This window comes from Carassius auratus, chromosome 29 (genome assembly GCF_003368295.1).
Source record: "Carassius auratus strain Wakin chromosome 29, ASM336829v1, whole genome shotgun sequence".
NCBI lineage: Eukaryota > Metazoa > Chordata > Actinopteri > Cypriniformes > Cyprinidae > Carassius > Carassius auratus.
Window position 1 is genome coordinate 13872480 of NC_039271.1, and position 22042 is coordinate 13894521.

The window sequence follows — 22042 nt, forward strand, 5'->3', positions numbered from 1 at the left end:
ATTAAGCATAACATCACTTGTTAAGTAATGAATCCTCTGCAGTGAATGGGTGCCGTCGGAATAAGAGTCCAAACAGCTGATAAAAAAACAAAAAAACAAAAACATCATCAATAAATGTCTTGTGAAGTGAAAAGCTGCGTGTTTGTAAGAAACAACAATCAAGGCATTAACTTTTGGCCAAAAATCAAGTCTATATAATCCATAACAATGCTTCCTGTATCATGTTTTACTTCCACAGTGTTTTGACATATTTTCTGCATCAACTTTTGACTTTTTTAGGGATGAATCACTTTTGCTAGGTGCTACTTAAAAGGTCACTTTTCCCTTGGGTTTCCAAAAAAGGTCTCGTTCTGTGTAATCTCTGTTTGGTTTGGCTTCACCTCCATGCAACCTCAATCTCATGTGGCACGCTCATGAATTGTAAAGACAGGCCTGCAAGTGTGTGTGTGTGTTTGTGTCTGAGTGTGCTCCCACTCTGTGCATTCCCTATTAAGGCAGATGAATACAGCTCTGTTTGCTGCTCTATGGAGGAGTTTATTCCTGGAGTTAGAAACTAAATAGACACTGAACACCCGCTTGTTTTTGTGTGAGAAATGCAGAGAGCTTGCACACAACTGCCTCATAAGATCCGGTTGTTTCTGTTTCTTGGCAAGCTGAAATCTAGTGACTCTGTCCAACTCCCAGTGGGCCTGCAGCTGCTTCTCTCTCTTACACACACACCAGATCATCTCTTTCATTTTTGTGTTCCTCCTCCAGTCTTTAGCACAACATTTTTTTTCCCTCTCTTCAAGACTTCACAGCTGTACGGCACAGGAAGTAATGCTGTGGAGATGTTAGTGAAGTTCTAAACAAAACCTGAGAAAATCTGCGATCTGTAATCTTTCAGTATTTCACAATTATAGCTCAAAAATATCTCTTAGAAAGGAGCACAGTGGAGGTTCAGCGTCAATTATGGAATGGGATTGTGGTTTCATGACAGTTTGTGTGTTTACAATGATACTGAATGATTACCAAACGGAAATCTGGTTAATGTATACTTGACACATAAGAAAATGACAGAATATTGTAGGAATATTCTTATGCATGTCAATGTAGTCAGTGACTGTTTAAATGCACATCATGCTCCAAAGATTTTTACAATAGGCTGTTAATATTGTTATGAGCTTATTCTGTTATTATGCTGCATTTAATTCTGCACGTTAATTTAATCAACTGATTATTCTTCTTTCCTGTCCTTGAGACAAATGCACAATGGACTGCAAAATGTAGGACATGACATTTTATAATGTTTGTAAAATTTTAAAAAAAATCAGGACGCCTTGATTCCATTGTGCAGGTTAACATGTAAAATATGTATATTGCAGCAGTATTGTATAATAATAAGAAATAATAATAGTATCACATAGTAGGCCTAAAGTTTTTTTTTATTTTTTATTTTTTTTATTTTATGGAAATATGAAAAAATATGAATACCAATACACTAAATGTTCCGAATAAGCTGTTGAATGACCCACATTTTGGTTCCCAGAATGATATTTCGTGAATGTGTAACATTATGTTTTGTGAAGTCCAGCAGTTGGTGTGTGTGCGCGCGCGCGCGCGTGTGTGTTTCTCGAATTCTAGAAACAGGAATATTGGCTTCATCTTCTTTTGGCCTTTACACGTTCACATGAAGCCCACATTCTTTCCATGCTCATATTCTGATTAATAGTTGTAACGTTATTGTCCCCTAAAATGAGTTGGCATCCTTGCAAAACAAACAATAAATAAATGACTGCTATGAATTACCATTGTTATTATTTTTCCATGGTATATTTACATTCATTTTTTACATGCTATTTTAACGGTAATATACCAGTCACTGAGTACCGTAGTAGACTGTTACAATCTCTCCACCACAGTAGGGTATGAACGTTCAATATGACATATTTTCTCCTCGTGCGCCAATGACATCAAAACAAGGTTACAGTAACAGTGTTCGGTATCAGTGACTCCACGCCCAGCCGGAGCAGCTCTCGTAACGGAAGACTGAAGGAACCGAAAGACAGAAACACTGATGCTGGGCCGCCCTGCTGTCAGTACAACGGCGCGCGAACTCTCACGCACACACACCGAGAGAGAGGGAGAGGGAGAGAGAGAGAGAGCGCGCGCGCGCGCAGAGAGAACAGCGTGTGTACGGTGACCGAGAGCGCACTGGCAGAGCGGCTGGTGAATGTGATTTAACCCCCGTCTCCAGGCAACCGGACCATCATCCTCCCGTTCAGCGCTGCACCGGGACCGTGTTACAGTGAATATCCGGTGCATCATTCCATCATTGAGCTCCAGTATGGACTAGCGGCTTTATTCACACAGCAGCGGCACGGCGGAGCGTCTGTTTGTCGGTAACATGCCACAGAAATCCTAAAAGGAAACCTCGCCGTTCAGTCCGGATTGTTTTTGTTCTCGTGGATTAAACTTGTGTCCGGGATGGGGAAGGAGCAGGAGCTGCTGGAGGCGGCGCGGACCGGGAATGTGGGGCTGGTGGAGAAGCTGCTGAGTGGGAAGAAAGGATTGCTGGGCTCGGGCTCCGGCTCCATACCTCTGCCCGGGTTACTCAGGTGAGAAAACAGACCGTAGCGGACAAGTTTATGTGTGTGTGTCCGAAATAAAAGGGCTTTCCGGGAGTCCACTGGTTCCAGGCTGTTTGTATCAATTCAGACAGAGCGAATGCAGTTGCTTGAGCAATATAATACATCACACACACCCACTCTAGGCATCCCCGACCCACTGCGCCCCTCGTACAGTGTTTTTTTTTTTTTTTTTTTTCTGTTATTTGCCATCCTAAAAGACTTTAATTGTGAGAAAATCTCACGTGCCGAGCAGATCTCCGTGTCTCATCTGTCTTGCCCTGCAATCAAAACTCTGAGATTACGGTATTTAAGGGATAGTTGATGACCAAATTCTGTCATGGTTTACTCATCCTCATGTCATTCCAAATGTGTAAACCTGATTTTCTTCTGTGGAACATAAAATAAGGTAATTTCAGACATGTCCTAGTGTTTTTGTCTGTACAATGGAAGTCAACCAAAGTTGTTTGGTTATAACAACATTTTCCAAAATATGTTATTTTGTATTCCACGAAGGTCATGTTTGGAACACCATCAGGGTGAGTAATTGTTGAATTGCAATTTTTGGGGCCGAACTCTCCCTTTAACTTGAGCATTTCTTGTCAAATACTTCCAAGACCAAATGATCTGGGCTGTATAGTACTGTCCACATTCATTTCATAGCTCTGTACCAAAGGGGGAATGGGGTGGGATTGTGTCGAGGGGGGCCCACCATGGTCCTCTCTGATATAGCTCACTCATTTGGCCTTTTGGAGCACATCCATAAAAATGTTGTCCCAGGCCCTAGTGAAATGTAGTGACAGCCATGCTTTTACATGCCAACGACTGCTTTGTTTTTATGTCTCCTGAGGCACTTTATAAGAAATATCTGAGACTAAATTGATACTTTCTTCTCACAAACATTTAATAAAATACGGTCATTTACCTATTCCAAATATGACTTAAAATTGTCCATGCAATTAAAGTCAATTTGGTTCAATATCCATTTTTGGACCCCAGTTGATTTTAATATATGGATATTATAATATATTTAATATATAAATATGGAGAAAAGTATTCTTCTTCCTCTTTTTTGTTGTTGTTTAATTAACCTTTTTTTCTAGAGCATATACAAAGAAAAGCAGTTTTAATATGAAATCACACCATTAATGCATCACAATCTTGTATTTTTGTTTTTGTGAATAAGTCAGATCGATGAAATTAGCGAGTAAAAAAAATAGTAATAAAAAAACGGATATCTTTGAGAACAAAGGAGTGGTTTAATTCTGTACCACTAAAAATAAAAGAACTTAAAGGACCATTCATTCATATTTTTTATATATATTGGGCAATTTCCTTCTATAACAGCTAAAAAACTCTTGGCAGTATAAGTTTCCTTTGGAATTAATTCTAATTAATTAGTTAATGAAGGGTTAATGAGGCCTCATTAATGGAGAAAATCCTTCTCCCAGAGCAAACTTTAACACTTTGTACTGTTAGTAATAAAGAGGGATTTCTCCTGTACCTAGTGTGGGTTGCTCTGTTCGCCCTGTGTGACTGATGTGTGATGTTTGATCAGCTGTGCATGCATGTGTTTACGGTTCTCTGGTATATGATCTCGGGTACACGTTTATCTCCACGTCAGTATGTAAAATGACAACTGTGTGGGGCAGATATGCTTCGGGAATGGCCAGGATGAGATGGGGGGAAGGGCACCTGGGAACGACATGTCTGCTCGTCTCTTTGAGAGCGAGAGAGGCTGATCGAGCCTGGCTCGAGACATCAGCCACCTCACTGGTTAAAACAGCGAGTACAATCAATTCTGCTCGTGTGCTGTCTGGACAAAAGATCCCTCTGCCTGGTAATATGGCATTTTTCCAGTGGTAAAGGCTGACATAATCTCGCCGCTCCTCTAATTTATGGGCTCGGAAGGCATTGTTCTGTTGTTTTGTGGTCGATCCTTGAGGTTTGTTTGGTTGGAAAGTGGGAAGTATGTTGTGTTTGTGTTTCTCTCTTATTGGGTCAGAACTGTTGGCTGGAGGAATGGGACAGTGTGGTATAGTGGGGAGGGTCTGGCTCTGTCCATCTGTCCACGGTGCTGGAAGTTGTGCTTTTCTCTCTCTGTGAGCTCTGCAGTGTCACAGCTAGTGACGGTGCATCGCCCAGAGAGGATTCAACATGGCCTTATCTGAAAATGAGGGTGGATCTATGACGGGTCAAGGGTCACTTGAAGAGTTTAAGAGATTTTAGTAATTATGTTCAGAATGGGTTAGTAGCTTGCACTATATATATAAAAAAATGACATGAATTCATTAAATCATGATCAGAAGAATAGTGTCCTGTTATATGTTTGGAAATAAAAAAAATATCTATCTATCTATCTATCTATCTATCTATCTATCTATCTATCTATCTATCTATCTATCTATCTATCTATCTATCTATCTATCTAGTTCAATAAAACAAATACAAAAATAAAGAATCTTACTATGTTAATTATTTAAGATGATAGTGATTATACTATCATATACTGTCTATTTTACTAATTATTCTAATAATATTGGCCATTTTAATATCTGTGTATCTGCAGTTATTATCTAAGCTTATTACATTCTTGTCAAAATGTCTTCTATTTCATTGTTGAGCACACTGCATTGTGAGATACAGTGTTCTGTGCAGTGTGCTCTGTTGTATACTCCATGTTTTGGCAGAAGTAGTAGTAGGTCGTTTTAATATTCTGTCGTACTGTCCCTTTAAAATCCCTTTAAGGCAAGTGAGTTTGGAAATACCCCGAGCTGCAAAAGGCATACAAATAAAGCATGTTCCAATGACACAGGTTTGTTGCTGTGACCTCTGACACACATACACTGTTGCACGTGGGACGGGACCCACTGCTGTATGATCAATGTTTTGCACCCTCATAGTGCTAATGGATTTACCCATCAATAATGACACAGTCACAGTGTGAATGCTGCATTAGGCAACACTGCACAAATAAATGATTTCAAATGCTACTACATTCATACGCTCGGCGCTTACAGATTTTCTCAGTCGCTTTGGTACATTTCTCGAATCATCCTCAACATTTGCAAAACAGTAAGTGCATTTCTCAAAACAACTCTTACAAATAGCATACCACAATGGATTACCTAAAAAAAGCCAGTATCTTGCTCAAAATCCATAGTTCATCTTTCAAAAATAAATATCTGTCAATGAACATGTCAATGCCATCAAAATGTCAAGACTTTGTGTCATTGTGTACGAATAAGACAAGTCAAATTGCTTAATCATGTTGTTAATAAACAGTGTACTCTGGAAGGTTGTTCTGATGTAAACTATGGCTACAGGTTTGATGACAATTACTGTAAATCGTAGGTTACACTTTAGTGTATTTGGGAGTTTGATTGCAAGAGACTGGACAAGATTCACATTCACGCTTTTACTGTTTGTACTGTAATTTGGTGACAGACCATGTCATTGCGATACAGAAAGGAAAAGACTGTAGGAATTGCAGTGCAGTCTCCCTACACCTCCTGACGTTCCGGTCTGTTTGGCCACAAATTTTCATCCACATCACAACGAATATCTTCTCATGCGATGCAGCATGGAAAGAAGCTTTTAGAGTGTCTTATCCAGCCTCTGCAGGCATCTGCTGTGATGTCATCACACGCTGCATCCATGGCAGCCAGAAGGGTCATCTGTGAACGTGGCTGGTGATCATATACTTTCCATCTTCACGCTGAGAATAAAATCCTCAATGGGGTTAAGGAATGGAGAGTAGGGTGAGAGGAACTCTATCAGCATCCTGTTGTGGGCTGCAAACCATTGCCTGATTATGTTGGAGCGACAGAAACTGACATTGTCCCAAACCATCACGTACTTTGGCAGGTCATCTCCAATCTGACCCCTCTCTTGTTCAGGGATGAGATCACTGTAGAGAGTGTCTAAAAAGGTGACAAGACACTCTGTATTGTATGGCCCAATAATGGGAATATGCGTTAGCTCACCATTCTCAGAGATAGCATCACCCTTGGTTATGTTCCCGCCCCGTTGACCTGGCACATCAACTGTAGCTGATGATGTTTCGACCACACCTCCTGCGTTTCGTTAAGCTGAAGCCAGCCAAGATACAGTAACATCAAATGTATGCAGCATATATTGCATCTTCTTTTCTACAGCCATAGCAAATGTATAAGGTCACACTTACTGTACTGTATATCACTATACAATGTTGTACTGTTTACTGTGAGGTACAGTAGCTGCATGCTCATACATGTTTTACCTGTACTGTACATACTGGTAGTGCAGCTCATTAACTCTTTCACCATTTCTTTCAAATGGAACAGTGTACAGCTGCTTCATATTCATCTGGTGTATTTCCAGCACCCTGTCAATGGTTGAGATGCTGACTGTTTGGATGTTTTTTTAAAGATGTTGTTGTCTTCTATAAAGACATTTTGATCAACTTGACATAATTGATAATGTAGGAAACAGCAGAGAATTGTACACAATCATTTGCATAGATGTACCAAAGCATTTGCAACTTGTTCAAAGAAACGAGAAACTGCTTTGTTGAAGTGCACAAGTGACACAATGGTGTGAAGATTGAACAGGTAGTACCTTTTGAGTATTTCAATTCTGATCGGAGAAATGTACCAAAGCGACTTAGAAAAACTGTAATATGGTAATGATGAACTAGATTGCGCAGTGGTTATTTGTCTCTCTTAATTAAAGTGCCTGAATCATGAATTTCGGATGGACTTGTGAGACATTAGCAGGATAGATTCTTTAGATCTAAATGTAATTGTTTTCTCATTCTATTATTATAAATCATCACTTACTTGCATTGGTTGAGCATTGTGGATATTGTGACAATTGTGTTTATTAAGGGAATCTAGATTGATGATCTCTCTCATTGGCTCACTTTGCTGATTGCCTTGTTTTCTAATTTGATTGGTAGTTGGGCATGTGAGTCATTCACATGCCCAAAACTAGAAAAAATGGACTAGTTATTTTTCTTGTACGATAAGTCAGCCACCGTGACATATACTAGCTAATAATATGAAAAGAGCAGTTAGCGTCTGTTTTAAGTCTTGGCCGGTCTGGGGCAGTCACAGATTCGTCATGTCCCTGCGGTTTATCGAACTAAACATTCAGCACCATTATCCCCTGTCTTATCAGGCACAGAAACAGACCGCTGAGCGACACAGACCGCAGTGCCGGTTGAGCACACCACACAGAGCCATGCACACTTCACTGTCAGAGCCGCTTACTAAAAACATGGACCGCTCCCAAACATTCTGTTCTGGAGCGCAGCCGTCAGCCAGTGTGGAGGAGTGTTCTCAGATAGAGAGAAAGAGGGAGGAGGACGTTTATGTATCACCATCCATTAAGAGATGAGTGGACGGGAGGAAGGGGTGGCGCATTGGGGTCAAAGTTCAGATTTGTGGGGAACGTAGCGTGTTCTGTGTTCAAAGAGTGGGTTTGTCTGAGACGCATTCTGTCAGTTTCTAAGTGCTCATGTGCGTAGTAAGAAATGATGTTGTAAGAAAATGACCCTTACAAAAAAATTTCACTTTGCACAGTGACTCAGCATGGGATTGAACAAGACAGATTTAAAATTATCAGCATGGTCTACTTTGTGGCTTATTTTGAAGAAGAACGGCCCCCATAGAAAACTAAAATACTTTGTGACCATCATGTAAAGCAACCAGCCATGATTTATACTCAGTTTATTTGACCTTTAGAGTAATTCTGGAATTCAGTTTACCACAGTAATTGTGTGGTACAGTAGCAACACAGATGACCATTACATGTTGAGTTTTTGTTCATCCAAAATATATATAAATGTAATAAATAAATATGGATTATTTCAAATCAACCTTAGTTATTCATCAAAAAGTCTTATAATTGCAACCTTGTACCATGTAACAAAGGTTTTTTTTTTTTTTTTTCAGTGGACCAATGTTGTTATTATTATACCTAAAAATAACATTTCGTTAGTTTAAATAAAGCTAATGAAAACAAAAAATCAAAAAGAAATATTAGAGAAAATATTGAATAAAAAAAGTGGAACAAAATTACTAAAACAAAAAAAAAATTACTCAGTTTAAAATGAAAACTGAAAATGTAAAAATATCATAGTATTTAAAAAAAAAAAAAGAATGTTATATAAATAAAAAAGATTTCAGTGGCCTGATAAATCTTTCTACTTTGAATTTAGTAAGTCGCTTGGTCAGACAATCCCATTTTAGTGCAGTTCTTCATTTGCAAGTCTTCATTTGCAAGTTGCTTTGGATAAAAACGTCTGCTATTGAGAATGAATAAATGTAAAGGACATGTAAATTTCAGAAAGGTCTAGCAATTTTTGTGTGCAGTATACATCAATAATAGGGGAAAGATATATAGGTGCTGAAACAGAATTACTCTACATTGTTACTTTTTATGGAAAGAAACATGTTTATGTTTATTTATTAACATGCTAGAAACACTCATTAGTGTTTGAAGCTGAATAGGACGATGCTGTAGTTTTTTCTTCACTGTCAAGCTCAATTTACTTCCATACTAATATGATAAGGAAAGTCCATGTCCATTCAGCTGTACACACACTCTTTTAAGGAGGTGAATTAACATGTGTTACATGTACTATAACCGACGTTATCTCATTAACACATTTGTTGTAAACATCATTCACAGTCTTAGTCTTTGGCACAAGTTAAAAGAGCTTCATAACAGCATTGTGTGATGGGCATGATCATTCAAAACAGTCTTCTCAGAAGGGGATATAACGTGTTGCATGCAAATGTTATTCAGTTAATACCTTTGTTCCAAACGTAATTTACACTCTCAGTGTATTTCACTGGTTTAAAGAACTTCCTAACAACATTCTCAGCCTTTTGCACAGGTTAAAAGAGCTTCATAATAGCATTACATGATGGGAACCACCATCCTAAACACACTGTTTTTAGGAGGTGACGTGACATGTGTTACATATACTGTAACATTATCTCATTAACACATTTGTTGTAAACATCATTCACAGTTTAAGCCTTTTGCACAGGTTAAAAGAGCTTCATAAAAGCATTGTGTGATGGGACGATTATTCAAAACAGTCTTCTTAGAAGGGGATATAACGTGTTACATGACAAATGTATTTTCAATAGGGGATGTAACACGTGTTACATGTAACATGTTATTCTGTTATCAGTTAGTTTGAGCGTTCATAGTCTCAATGCATTTTACAGGTTAAAAGAACTTCATAACAACATTTCATTATGGGAAACATCATACAAAACACTCACTTTTCAGCAAGGGACGTAACATGCATGTATACATGTTACATGTAACACATTATTCTGTTAACGCATTTGTCGCAAACATTATTCATAGTCTCAGTCCTTTCCATAGGTTAAAAGAGCTTCATAACAACAGTGCATGATGGGAACCATCATTCAAAACACTTTGAGTGTCTTTGGCAAGGAAACGTGTGTTACATGTAACACGTTATCTAGTAACTCAATTGTTGCAAAGATCATTCACAGTCTCAAAGATTTTTTACAGGTTAAAAGGGCTTCATAACAGCATTGTATAATGGGCACCATTGGGATTCAGACTGTCTCTTTAGCAGGGGACATAACACATGTTACATGTAACGTGTTATCCTATTAACTTATTGTTGGAAAGATCATTCACAGTCTCAATGGTTTTTGACAAGTTAAAGTACCTCCATTCTGTTCCCTGATCAGTTTAGCTCCTTCTCCTCGAGCTTTCTCCTCGAGCTGTGGCAACCCGTGTTAAGGCTAAATGCTCCATGGAGGGAACCCATCTGTGCCAGGGCGGCCTTTGATTAGCTTAGGGTCTGTGTAATGCTTCTGCCAGTGATTGTTCTACTCCTTGGAGCATGTTTGCCTTTTGTTTGAAAAGCTGTCATAAATCATCTTCTCAGGCCCTCATCCTTTATCTTAGAGCGGCTTATGAATGTTTTCTGTGCAGATGAATGGCCTTCACAGCACTGTATAGACGAGTATCCTCCTGGTATTAGGGCTCAGATATCCCGTCTTCCCCCTGGAAAGTTCTCAATCACATGGCCAGACATGTGACCACTGGATTAGCTGATTTCATGGAGATTTGAATGGAAATTACCAGTACCATTTGCTTTTAAATCAACAACCTTTTGAGGGCGGCATGACTATGTCCGCTACTGAATGTAACCTTCATACCTGGCATATCTGACATTCCCAAGTCACAGGATCTTATTAACAAGCTCATGGATTTGTCTAATGATGTTTTGTTGTTTAACAAGAAGCAAGAAAGTAGTATGACCTTTGACCCTTCCTCTGGAGGAATATGCGTGTGGACACTTTCCACTTTACAAAACCCCTCAAGATGTGTCTAATTTAGCCCTTCGGCCAGGCACCAAGACATGTGAATACAGAAAGTCCCTCTCCTCTTTTTTTGTCTTTTACAAATCCCCCATCTTATCTTTCAATCTCTCTCTTCTTTCCACTCTTCCTTTCCTACTTCATTCTCTTTTATCAGTTAGGATCTCTATGCCATTGGTAGCAGGACTTCCACAGTAGTATCGATCAGCTTTACTCTCTCGCTCCCTCCTGATTGACCCTAAGACTCAGCTTGCAGTCCCATTAGAGGCCTGGTCAGCACTGCCTTCCAAACCAAGGAGAAAGACAATGGGTGCCAAGAGAGCTCAATTACTCTTTTCCTCCTTCACACTCTATCACCCCTTCCTCCCCTTTTTCTTGATATATACATGCACATGATCATGGAAGCTGTTTCCGAGTCGAATGAATAAATACTCAGACTTCAACTCAAAATTTAAATTAATTAAGTATTTTACTCAATAAAGTGAATTATTCACATGCAAATTAAGAATACTGTCCCACAAATTCACATTCTTATTACTGTATTACAGTGATTACAAAGCAGGAGGTGGTTAGATATTTGAAACATTTTATGTGACTTTTTTAATTTTATAAAACAGAATAGTGTTGTTCTAACCTTAACACATTTTTTACATTTGTATTAATTTTGTCTATTTACATTATAATATTTTATTTGATCATTTGATCATTTTTATGTGACACATTTTGTTTTATTTTTGATTTGATTAAAATTAATATAAATTACATTTAGTAAATGCAATACCATGACCACAATGCAAAGTTCAATTTTCTTTTTATTTTGAAGCGACATAACACCCAGACATTTCTTGGCAGTGTTTGTGAGAATACCCTTTTTTGCATGTGTTGTTTATGAAGTGAATTGGACAGTCTGACAGAAGAATGTTCCAGTCCCTGAGTAAAATCCACTTAAAGCTGAGTTAACACCAGTTTATTGATGTAACACAATTAGCATTGAATACCACATTAATGGCTGTTCATGTTCTCTTTATATGTGTGGCCTGGAAGTTGCAGAGTCATATATTTAAACGGATGTAATACGTATCTCCGTTTCAGAGCCTGTCCTGTGTACATTATGCGGCGTTGATTGTTGTCCAGTATTTGTGCGCAGCCAAATGATGTCCTGTTGATAGTGATGATGATGTGTTGTATGTGTAAAATGACAGGCCAGGGTTACTGCAATATCCCATGATGCTATTTCCTTCCAGATGAGCTGGCCTGTCTCAGTCACACACATGCTTATAAGGATTGCTTGATCTAGAGAGCACAGGATGTTAGGATAATGCAGAGATGCATTCACATGTGTTTAAATATTTATTAAAACATCAGTTTGGTATATATATTATATATATTTCTATTCAGGCTATCCCTAGTACACCCTGCCTATGATAAGGACAGATGTCCAACTCTTTTTCCATTGATGGGATGGGAAATTTTGTTATTGTACATGACATTTCTTTGGATATATTCAGTGTTTTAGCAGAGCACTGATACACTGACTCACTAAATGAAAACTCTATTGAATTTCTCATGCCTTACTGTACACACATACTGTACACAAACATCTGTTCTACACAAACTATCATCTGTACTTCCCATTACCATTACCCTTTTTAAATAAAAGAAATAACGTTGAGCCTTTACATGCATTTACTTGATTTTATATTCATGAACTCAATCAGACCTATTTGAGACTCATTACCCGGTTAAATTCCTGCCATTACTTGTCTGTGTTTTTGTTTTTGGGTACGTATCTGGAGACTGGCGTTTACTGCAAGGTCATAACTGCTGCTGGTGTTATTTGTCAGTGATTACATAGGGGAGCAGAGATTTGTGAGAGTGTTCAGAACTGCTAGAGAGTGATATATGACTGTTCCCCTCTGTTTTTACACTGCCTTGGCAGACTGTGTTACAGAAATATTTATGGGTTGTAGTATTGATGATCTTGAATGGCTGGTCATTGTGGTATGTGGTAATGAGCAGGATTTACAGTAATTCTGACCCAATGATCGGTGAGTATATTAAACATGCACATTTATATAAACTATTGGACATATATCAAACACTCATTAACAGACGTTAGTGCACCTTCTTCATCCATGTGTGTATGTGTGTGTGTGTGTGTGTGTTGTCCTCATTCACTTGGATCATATAGATCAAAGAAGACTAATCTCTCAGGCCATTTGAAACAAATGAGCCATTCTTAAGCAGTCACACACACAATCTGAATCCCAAAATCTCTGGCTGTGTTCAATATGAAGTTACCAGCCTGCTGCTAACTGAACAGACGACTGAACATTGTACACTGTACGCTGCCTACTAAAAATAGTATGTGAACAGAATGCGGTAAGGAATAAGACAGTATTAGGCCTATGCTACGTCATATGACCTCATTATGCTCCTTAATTAATTCAGCAAGTTTATATAATATTTTTACATGTATTGTCTATTAAGTTTTTTTTCTTTCTAAACAATTTTTGTAAAAAAAAAAAAAAAATTATTAAACATTTTATTATTTTACCATATTTTGTTTTATTTTATGATGTATTTTCTTTTATTTTATTCAAATACTATATTCAAATACTAATACTAAAATGAACACTAAGTCCACTTGTACTCTATATTTAAGAAAATGTACAGTGGCAGAATGTAAAATAGTCTCATATTTCCATAATGAAAAATATAATTGTTTCATTTGAAATAATCTTGAAATGATAACATTACATTTACATGATTAAATCAAGCATGAACGGATGTTGTTAGGGTACTTTGAAGGTGTAAAATGAAAAAGCCAGACTTGAGATGAAAAATGCCGTCATTTTAGAAACTCTTGTGTGTTTCTGATGACATCAAGAATAAGGTGTTAAAAGTCATGGTTGATATTGGCAGTCTAGTTGGTTCAACACACTCCAAATCAGGGCTGTGCAAAAGATTTTCGATTGCGAATGCGATTTTCATGCGCATCTCATCAGTAAAGAGACTCTCCTGTAATTAGAAGTATATTTCCAGCACATGGGTTCAGATCAGGGTTGCCAGGTTATCATAACAAATCCTGCCCAGTTGCTTCTCAAAACTAGTCCAAAAGTAGCACCAAACGTGTTACCACGAGTTTCCCCGATAAAAATTGCTTCCCGTGGTTAAAATATACTTTTTTTTGGCAGGGTTGCATTGGTAATATTCACATTTTAGAGGCTAAATATCACGTTATTGGTATTGTCGCTTTGACCCGTAGACATGAAAAACAACCACAGACTTGGCAAAACTGGTTGGTATTTACTACACAGAGCCGTAATTCACTGACGATCTACACAAAATCTATTTTAAAATCTCAGGCGATTCTTTGTTGATTTTGAAAGCAGCAGGAAAGTAGTAGGTCATCTGGGTATTCTATGCATACAAAAATGACAAACTTTGCACAGTATAAATACTATAATGCTGAAATAGTAAAATGAACATGGTAGCAATTCCGAAACATGCCAACTCTCTCTAACAGCAAGTTTTTGTGTTCTTGTGTGTGTGTGTTCTTGTGTGTGTTCAGAAGCTTATTCTCTCCCTCCTATAATTGCTTGTTCATCTGTATGGTTGCTTCTGCTGATGTAGTAAAGTGTAGGCAGAGGAAATAGGCCGTTATTCTGAATTAATATACTGTATGTTCATGTATAATGGCATTGATCCCACACACAGTGAAATTGATTCTCATAACCACTGACTACCACACATACTCAGGGATTCCACGGGGTCTTAGCAAGTCTTAAATTTAGTTGTATCAAATTTAAGGCCTTAAAAAGTCTTAAATTGTATAGGAAAGTCTTAATTATGATTTCAGGATGTTTTAAATTTGGGTACGGAAAGACCAGAATTGCGATATGGCTGAATATGACGATTGAACTTCAAAAGGCTAAAGTTATGATTTCACTGAATAAACATGAGCGCTGCATGTTCAAAGTGCAAAATCAAAAATGATTTCAAACACAGCCACAGTGCTGTTTTGCGTCTCTGAGTAACAGGACACTTTTATTCCTGAATGAGGTCTACAGCTGTCCACTGTAGTCCTTAAGATACCAGTACAATAACACACTCAGCAAAATATTGTCTAATTATCGTTATAGATAAAATACCAGAATAGAGATGTATATATTTTTTGTAAATATCACACACCTAATTTATGTTATTTAATTTATATAATAATTTACTGATAATAATTGTTTAAATTAGTATAATTATTAATACTTTTGACTTTTGGTTTAAAGTCTGAAATTCAAAGTTTATCATTTTATAAAACTTCGCTTTTGTGAAAACTTGTATCTGAACTAAATTATGCTTTTTACAGTTATTTTACAGTTTAATATGGTACTATAGACATTGCTCTACCCTGCTCATATGGTATTAATTTTATTTGCGAAGGTCTTAAAAAGTCTTAAATTTGAGTTTAAAAATCCTGCAAACCCTGATACTGAACATCTATGGTGCAAATATATCTATACTTTTTTAAATGCATATATTTTAGCTATATATATCATACGCTATGCTAAGTTGTGTATTTATGTCGGCGTTCGTGAAGTTATCTGTGACCTATAGTCAGTTCACTGTCTGATTTATAAGATCTAAGAAACTTAAATGAAACTCACATAAAAAATTTTGTTTTGTTTTATTGATGTTTTTACTTTTCTTGCTTTTGTTAAACTTGATAAAATGATTAAATACAATTTCATAGAACCATTTCCAGGTTATAGGAAGAACAGTCTTTTCCAAAGCACTTCTTGAAAAGTAAACTAGTTATAAGGTATCCATCATGACAATTTTTGTCCAAAATGGCTGCAGTGAGGACCATACTTTATATGCAAGGCTTTCTTTGAATTTTTGAAACAAATGCCTGGTTTTCCTGCGTTTTATTCAGATGTGAGTAGCAGAAGAGGAATGACTCTTTTTTTTTTAAACATTGTGAAATATTCATGGCCCTCAAAGCACAATGAAAAATGAAGACGATTTAATTTTTCAATGCTCTTGTTTTTTTCCGACCCCATTAATTTTAAGCACATTGAAGGGCAGTTTCATAGAGGTCTAGTGGCATACTGAACAAGAAAAACTATGTGAAAGAGATGGAGAGAGAAACTTCCCACAAACCTCAAGTGTGTGCTTTATTCTACGCAATCTGTTTTCATCACACAAACATCACCACTGAGAGAATGAGAGACGTGACCCAGGGACAGAATGAGGGAGGAACAAGAGAAGCAAAGAGGTATAGTTACAGTAAGTGGATCTCAGATGGTTTTGCTTTAAGATCCATCATTTACATTGAACATTAATTGGCGACTCCAAAACAGAACCAAATTTGTTTAACCTAAAAAAAAAAAAACTTAAAGTCAAACATCTAAATGTATTCGAGGCACTATATATATACTGGATCGTTTATCAGAAGCTTCTCATTAATATTGGATAATAGAGATATTGGGAACTGAACTGTGTACCCTCATTGTCTGGATTTTTACATTTAGATTACATTCTTTGCCATCATCTAACGCTCAAATAAAGTTTTATAAAATAAAAGTAATGTGTAATATATATTTATATAACATTTAACACAAAATATTTTTAGAATGAATTTTTTTTATCAGCAATAACTGAAAATAATTATATATATATATATATATATATATATATATATTTTTTTTTTAATCAGAACTGTATTATGGGTACATCCCTGTGACCTCTGTAATTTTTATTAGCTCAGTGATGGCTCCCTAAAATGTATTCTACATGAAACATTAAGATATTATATAATGCTAATCAATATTAATATTTTTAATACAATATACATTTCTTAATTCTACCTTGAACTGAAATCGATCCGATAATATATTCTATACAGTATATGCACAATTATGTGGTCTGTTGCATTTTATTAAGTGCAATTAGCTTTGTTATTTTTCTCTGAGGTCCGAACAGGCCTCCAGACCATTTTTGGGTCGTGACCCACCACTAGAGAGGACTCGCTGTGTTTTTCTCTGTGTGTGGTTGAGAGGAAGGCAACCTTTGCTGTCTCAGTTTTCCAGAGCTGTGATCCCTGAAATAGGGCACAGCTGGAAGTGTAGGGCATGAGTGTCTTTGTAAAAGAGAGACGGATGCTCTGAAAGAGTCTTCCCAGACAGGATTCTGGATGATTTTTGGCTGGGAGCTCCTCTGTCAGACTAAACCTCAGACACACACACACACTTCACTAAGAGAGCCCTCTGGGAAAAACCCACTCCTGTCTGACAGGAACATTTGTGATTTTATCATGGAATGAACAACCAAAATTTGAACAACCAAGGTTTTCTGCAGTGTTTATTCATTCATTTATTTACTTGTCACAAAGTGTCATCACATCATGTATTGCATGTGATTATTTCAATTGATTGACAATCCTTAAAGGAACTGTTTTGTTAACATCTTGAGCTTACATAGAAGTCAAAGGCCAAAAGAAAAGGATGTTTTTGTCATTTACACTTCCTAATCTGTTTCCATCTCTGTCGGTATAGCCGTGTTTGCCATCCATTTTTTACACAGTCCTGCACCCGCACACATTCATTCAGAGTGTATGTGTGTATTAGTGTCTTTAATGTTTCATGTACAGACGTGTTCTGCACTGCTGAATTGAACTATTGAACTGTACTGAACTCATGGTACATGCTGTTAACAGCCAATAGAGCCTTCCTTTGTTGCCACAAGTAGCACAGCTCAAAAAAGATGGAAATGATTGCTATTGGTCTTAGGCCATTATTTTCATATGTCCTCCATGTTGTAAAGTGGACATACTGTATTATACACTTTTGACATTTTATATAAAAAAAAAAAAAATTCCTCTGAAGTATAATATTAATGTAAATTGCAGTCAAATTTACCTTTGTTTAGTGAATTTTTATGTTGCAAAATCCATACATTTCGAGAGGAATTCCGAATGACGGCAAATTATTTCCCTATGCAGATTTCGCAGCTAGTTCAAGTTTGTCACATGGATATGGCACACTGACCAACAGAAATCTGCTTGGTTTGAAAGTAAATTCAGTGTAACCACCTGTGCTTCATACATTGTTTCACTATTGACCTTATTTGCCTGAGAAAAGTCACCAAAATGTCACTAACTGGACATTAATTTTAGTAGAGGCTTCTTGCATCAAAAACATTTTTATCAAGATTTACCTGATCATTTACCCTGACAATCTCTGTGAGCTTTTTTGCTATTGCACCTTTAAACCTTTTATATGTAAATGACTTTATGATTGGCTAATGTTTTACATTGTTTTTAATAACCATGAATGGCCAATATTTGTGTAGAGGATAAGAGTGTATACCCTTACACTACACTGTCTTTTTTGGTCTCTATAAGGGCCTGAAGTAAAGTGTAAAGTGTTGACAAACACTCAATCACACGTTCGCATGAGTACATGAATTCACAATTGCATTATTGTTGTCATATGAAATCCTAGAGGTTTACACTCTGCCCAAATGGGGGGATGGGTTGAGAGAGAGAGAGTAAGAGCGAGAGAGAGCGGAAACCAATTATATGCCCAATAACAGTGTGGTATGGATTTTCCTCTGGGCTTGTAGCCAATCCCTCTATCTTTCTTTCTTTCTATCTCTCTCCCCTCTCTCTTTGTCTCTTCCTCCATCTCTCCCTATCTGTCTGATGTATGCTTGATTAAGGGAGGTAAATGAGCTATTGAAATATGTGGTTGTTAGTATATGCGATGGGAACGATCTGGGACATTTCATCAATACTTCTTATGCTCCTCAAAAACTCATTCACAGACGTCTCCAGAAGTATAAAGAGACAGCTACAGAGTGAAGAAACAAGCTGAAATACATTCGATAAATCAACTGAGCCTTTGTTCTTCTGGAAGAAAGCTTTTGTCATCATCTTCACTGCTAGTATTAGGAAATGAAATATAATGCAAGTACACAAGCTTGCAATACCTCACGTTGTACGTACATTCATTCTTGCATTGCTGCTAGCAAACAACTAAACTCATGTTGCTCCATGACTGAAAGCTGACAAAATAAATAAAAAAATATTAATAAAAATAAATAAAGTAAAAGGGTTATGTTATGCTTACTAGCACACCTGATGGCAAAGCTGGGGATTTTTATTTGTTTTTATTTGCATTCCATTATGAATCTTTTCGTCAGTGTCATCGAAATTTGTTGAGGGTCCCATACTCTAGCACAGGGGCCCATAATCACCCATTGTTTTTAAAATCATCCTTAACCTACCCAGTAATTTTGTATTTTTTGTGTTGTTATGTTAAACCTGTTTGTTTCTCAAACTGTTTTTGCACTGTTTTTGTCTTTGTTGTTTGTTTCGTTCTTTTACTTTATTTACAAAAAAGATTTTAAATCATCAGGTTTCATCTTCTGTTTAGATTTAAATATAAATCAAAATTCTTTCATGTTGTTTACGAAAGCAGTTGTTTGTATACATGTTGCATTGCTTGGTAGATTGGGTTATTCTTGTCAAAAGTCCTTTGATCTAGTCCCCAAAACAATGTCACTGATCAAAGGTTTGGTGTTGATAAGTTGTTGTTTTTTTATGTTACATGAAGAAGTTTCTTATGCTCACCAAGACTTAATTTATGTGATCAAAAATACTGTTAAAACAGTAATACTGTGAAATATTATTATCATTTAAAACAACTGATTTCAAGTCGAATAGATTTTAAAATGTAATTTATTTTTGTCATGGCAAAGCTGTTTTGTTGTGATACATCTAAAAGTTTTTACAGGAATTTGTGATGCATAGAAAGTTCAAAAGAACAGCAAATATTTGAAAATAGTTGTGTGTGTATATATATATATATATATATATATATACACACACAACTATTTTCAAATATTTGCTGTTCTTTTGTATATATATATATATCTTTACTGTTATTTTTGATCAATTATTTTGTCCTTGGTGAATTAATGTAGTAATTTAAAAATATTACCAAAAAAACCCAAACTTAGTGTACAAACAATGGAAACATTTGCTTCCAGAGTGTTTCAGCCTAAGTGTGTGCACCTTTTGAAGCGAGAACGCAGAGTTCTTGGAAAGCAGAGGACAGTGACGATGAAGACTGGATTTTCGTTTCCTTCTCCTAAGCTGGTCTAAAGCACCTGTCTGTTCATCCAGTCTTTAATTAAACCTACTGACTCTTTTAGCTGTCACTCACCTAGCACTGCATAATGGACACACCGCTTAGCCATACTGTGCTGTAGTCATTTAAATGATGAGTCATTGTTAAATTCAGAGCTAAATGTGTGCGAGTGTCATATGAGTGTCATTTCTGTTGCAGCGTTTGAGTACCTGTTTTCCTGCAGGGCTGAAACAGTAAAAAGGCCTGTAAAATAGAGCTGCACATGGCTCTGTGAAACACTCACTTAACTTCATGATACCACCATATTGCATTGGTACTATCCTTAGACTGTCTGTTTGTGTTCATGTGGGTGTGTGATAATAGCAGCAGTTAATTTATGTGTGTATTGCTGGTTGGCCCCCCTAAATGCTGTTCCCCATTTTAGTTAGTCCTTACTAGTTAAACATGCAACCACAGAGGACTAGTTCTGACCTGTTCAGCATAATTACACACTCTATTTGTCGGATGATTGAACACATACGCTGTTGGTTGAGCCAAAGTTGGGTCCATGTTGGGTCACTCAAACAAAGATTGGACCACAAGGTGTAGTCTGCCTTCTTTTGTGTGTTTGTTCTTGTACTTTCCTGTCATTTGGACCTCAAATGTTCTTAATAAGGTTATTTGGGAGCTTATGAACAGCCCAACATAACTCTATAGTAATGATCCTCTTACTCATCTGGTCAAAAAAAAAAAAGAAAGAAAAGAAAGTGTGTTTGTTCTTTTAGTGCAGTTTTGTTTTGCATTGTTGTTGTACCAGGGTGGGAACAGCTGGATTTAGGGTCAAGCAGAATCTCCTCTAGGTGGAGATTTCACTCATAGAAGATCTTGTATGTTTCTGTTGCATTTTGTTGTAGTTTTTGAAGTCATGTGGTGAAAAGTGGTGTTGTGTTGTTAACTAAAACAAGTAAAATAGTTTTCAGCAATAAAAATAAAGTTGAAATTAAATATAAATATAAGGTGAAAAATGTGAACTTAAAACAATTATTGGAACTGAAGTTTAGTTTAAGTTGATGTAGTAAAATTCTAAAACTATAACTGGCATATAAATTAATAAAGTTAATGTAAATATAAAAAAGCATGACAAAACAACTAAAACTTAAAAATTAAAACTAGAAAAAAATGGGGAATAAAAATATTTACATAATAAATGACAAAAAATGTATTTAATACATAATAAAATTACAAAAACTTGAATTGAAATAAAGCTCAAATAAAATAAATGCAATAAAATATAAACTTAAACTTGAAAACTAACTGAAATAAAATATGCTTAAGTTAAAGTAAAATGTTTTTTTATAATGACTAAAAACTAATAAGCTTAATGAAAAAAGAACAGAAGCACATAACAAATTCAGTGAAACACAAAAAAATATTAAATATAAAGTAAAGCTAAGCAGAAATATAAAAAGTTCTAAAACAAAAAAATATATATAAAAATTAAAGCTAATTCAAAATATTAATAAATATTGTAATAGTATATGAATAATACTATATATATATATTAGGGCCGGGACTTGATTAAAAAAATTAATCTAATTAATTAGAGGCTTTGTAATTAATTAATTGAAATTAATCACATTTTAATCGCATATAAATGTTGACCTGAGAACAGTGAGAAGTCTTTTTTTTTTCACATGGGTTTATAGTATACCATTGAATAATGACTGAATACATAAGCTTAAGCAACAAAATATTGTTTATTTTTGTTCAACCAAGTCTAGCAGACCAGTGCAATTTTTGCCATGGAGTGTAGCAATAGCATATTTAGAAACAATTTAGAAATAGTACATTTCAGAAATTCAGGAAGCTTATAGGTGCTGGAACCTTCTGCAAAGTGTTTTTTAAGTAATACACAATACTGTCAATTACATTCAGAACATTGGAA

The 22042-nt window shown here is 36.2% G+C and overlaps 1 protein-coding gene across 9 annotated transcripts in view; it reads left to right on the top strand.

The window, feature by feature from the left end:
* The first annotated feature begins 2136 nt into the window (after window positions 1-2136).
* Window positions 2137-22042, top strand: part of LOC113048150 (ankyrin repeat and sterile alpha motif domain-containing protein 1B-like) — a 147169-nt gene continuing 127263 nt past the window's right edge. For all 9 annotated transcript variants that reach the window (XM_026209720.1, XM_026209729.1, XM_026209724.1 and 6 more), the window contains exon 1: window positions 2137-2597. In XM_026209720.1, coding sequence (XP_026065505.1) covers window positions 2467-2597 — 131 coding nt within the window. In that variant the 5' untranslated portion in view covers window positions 2137-2466. The remainder of the gene's footprint in view (window positions 2598-22042) is intronic.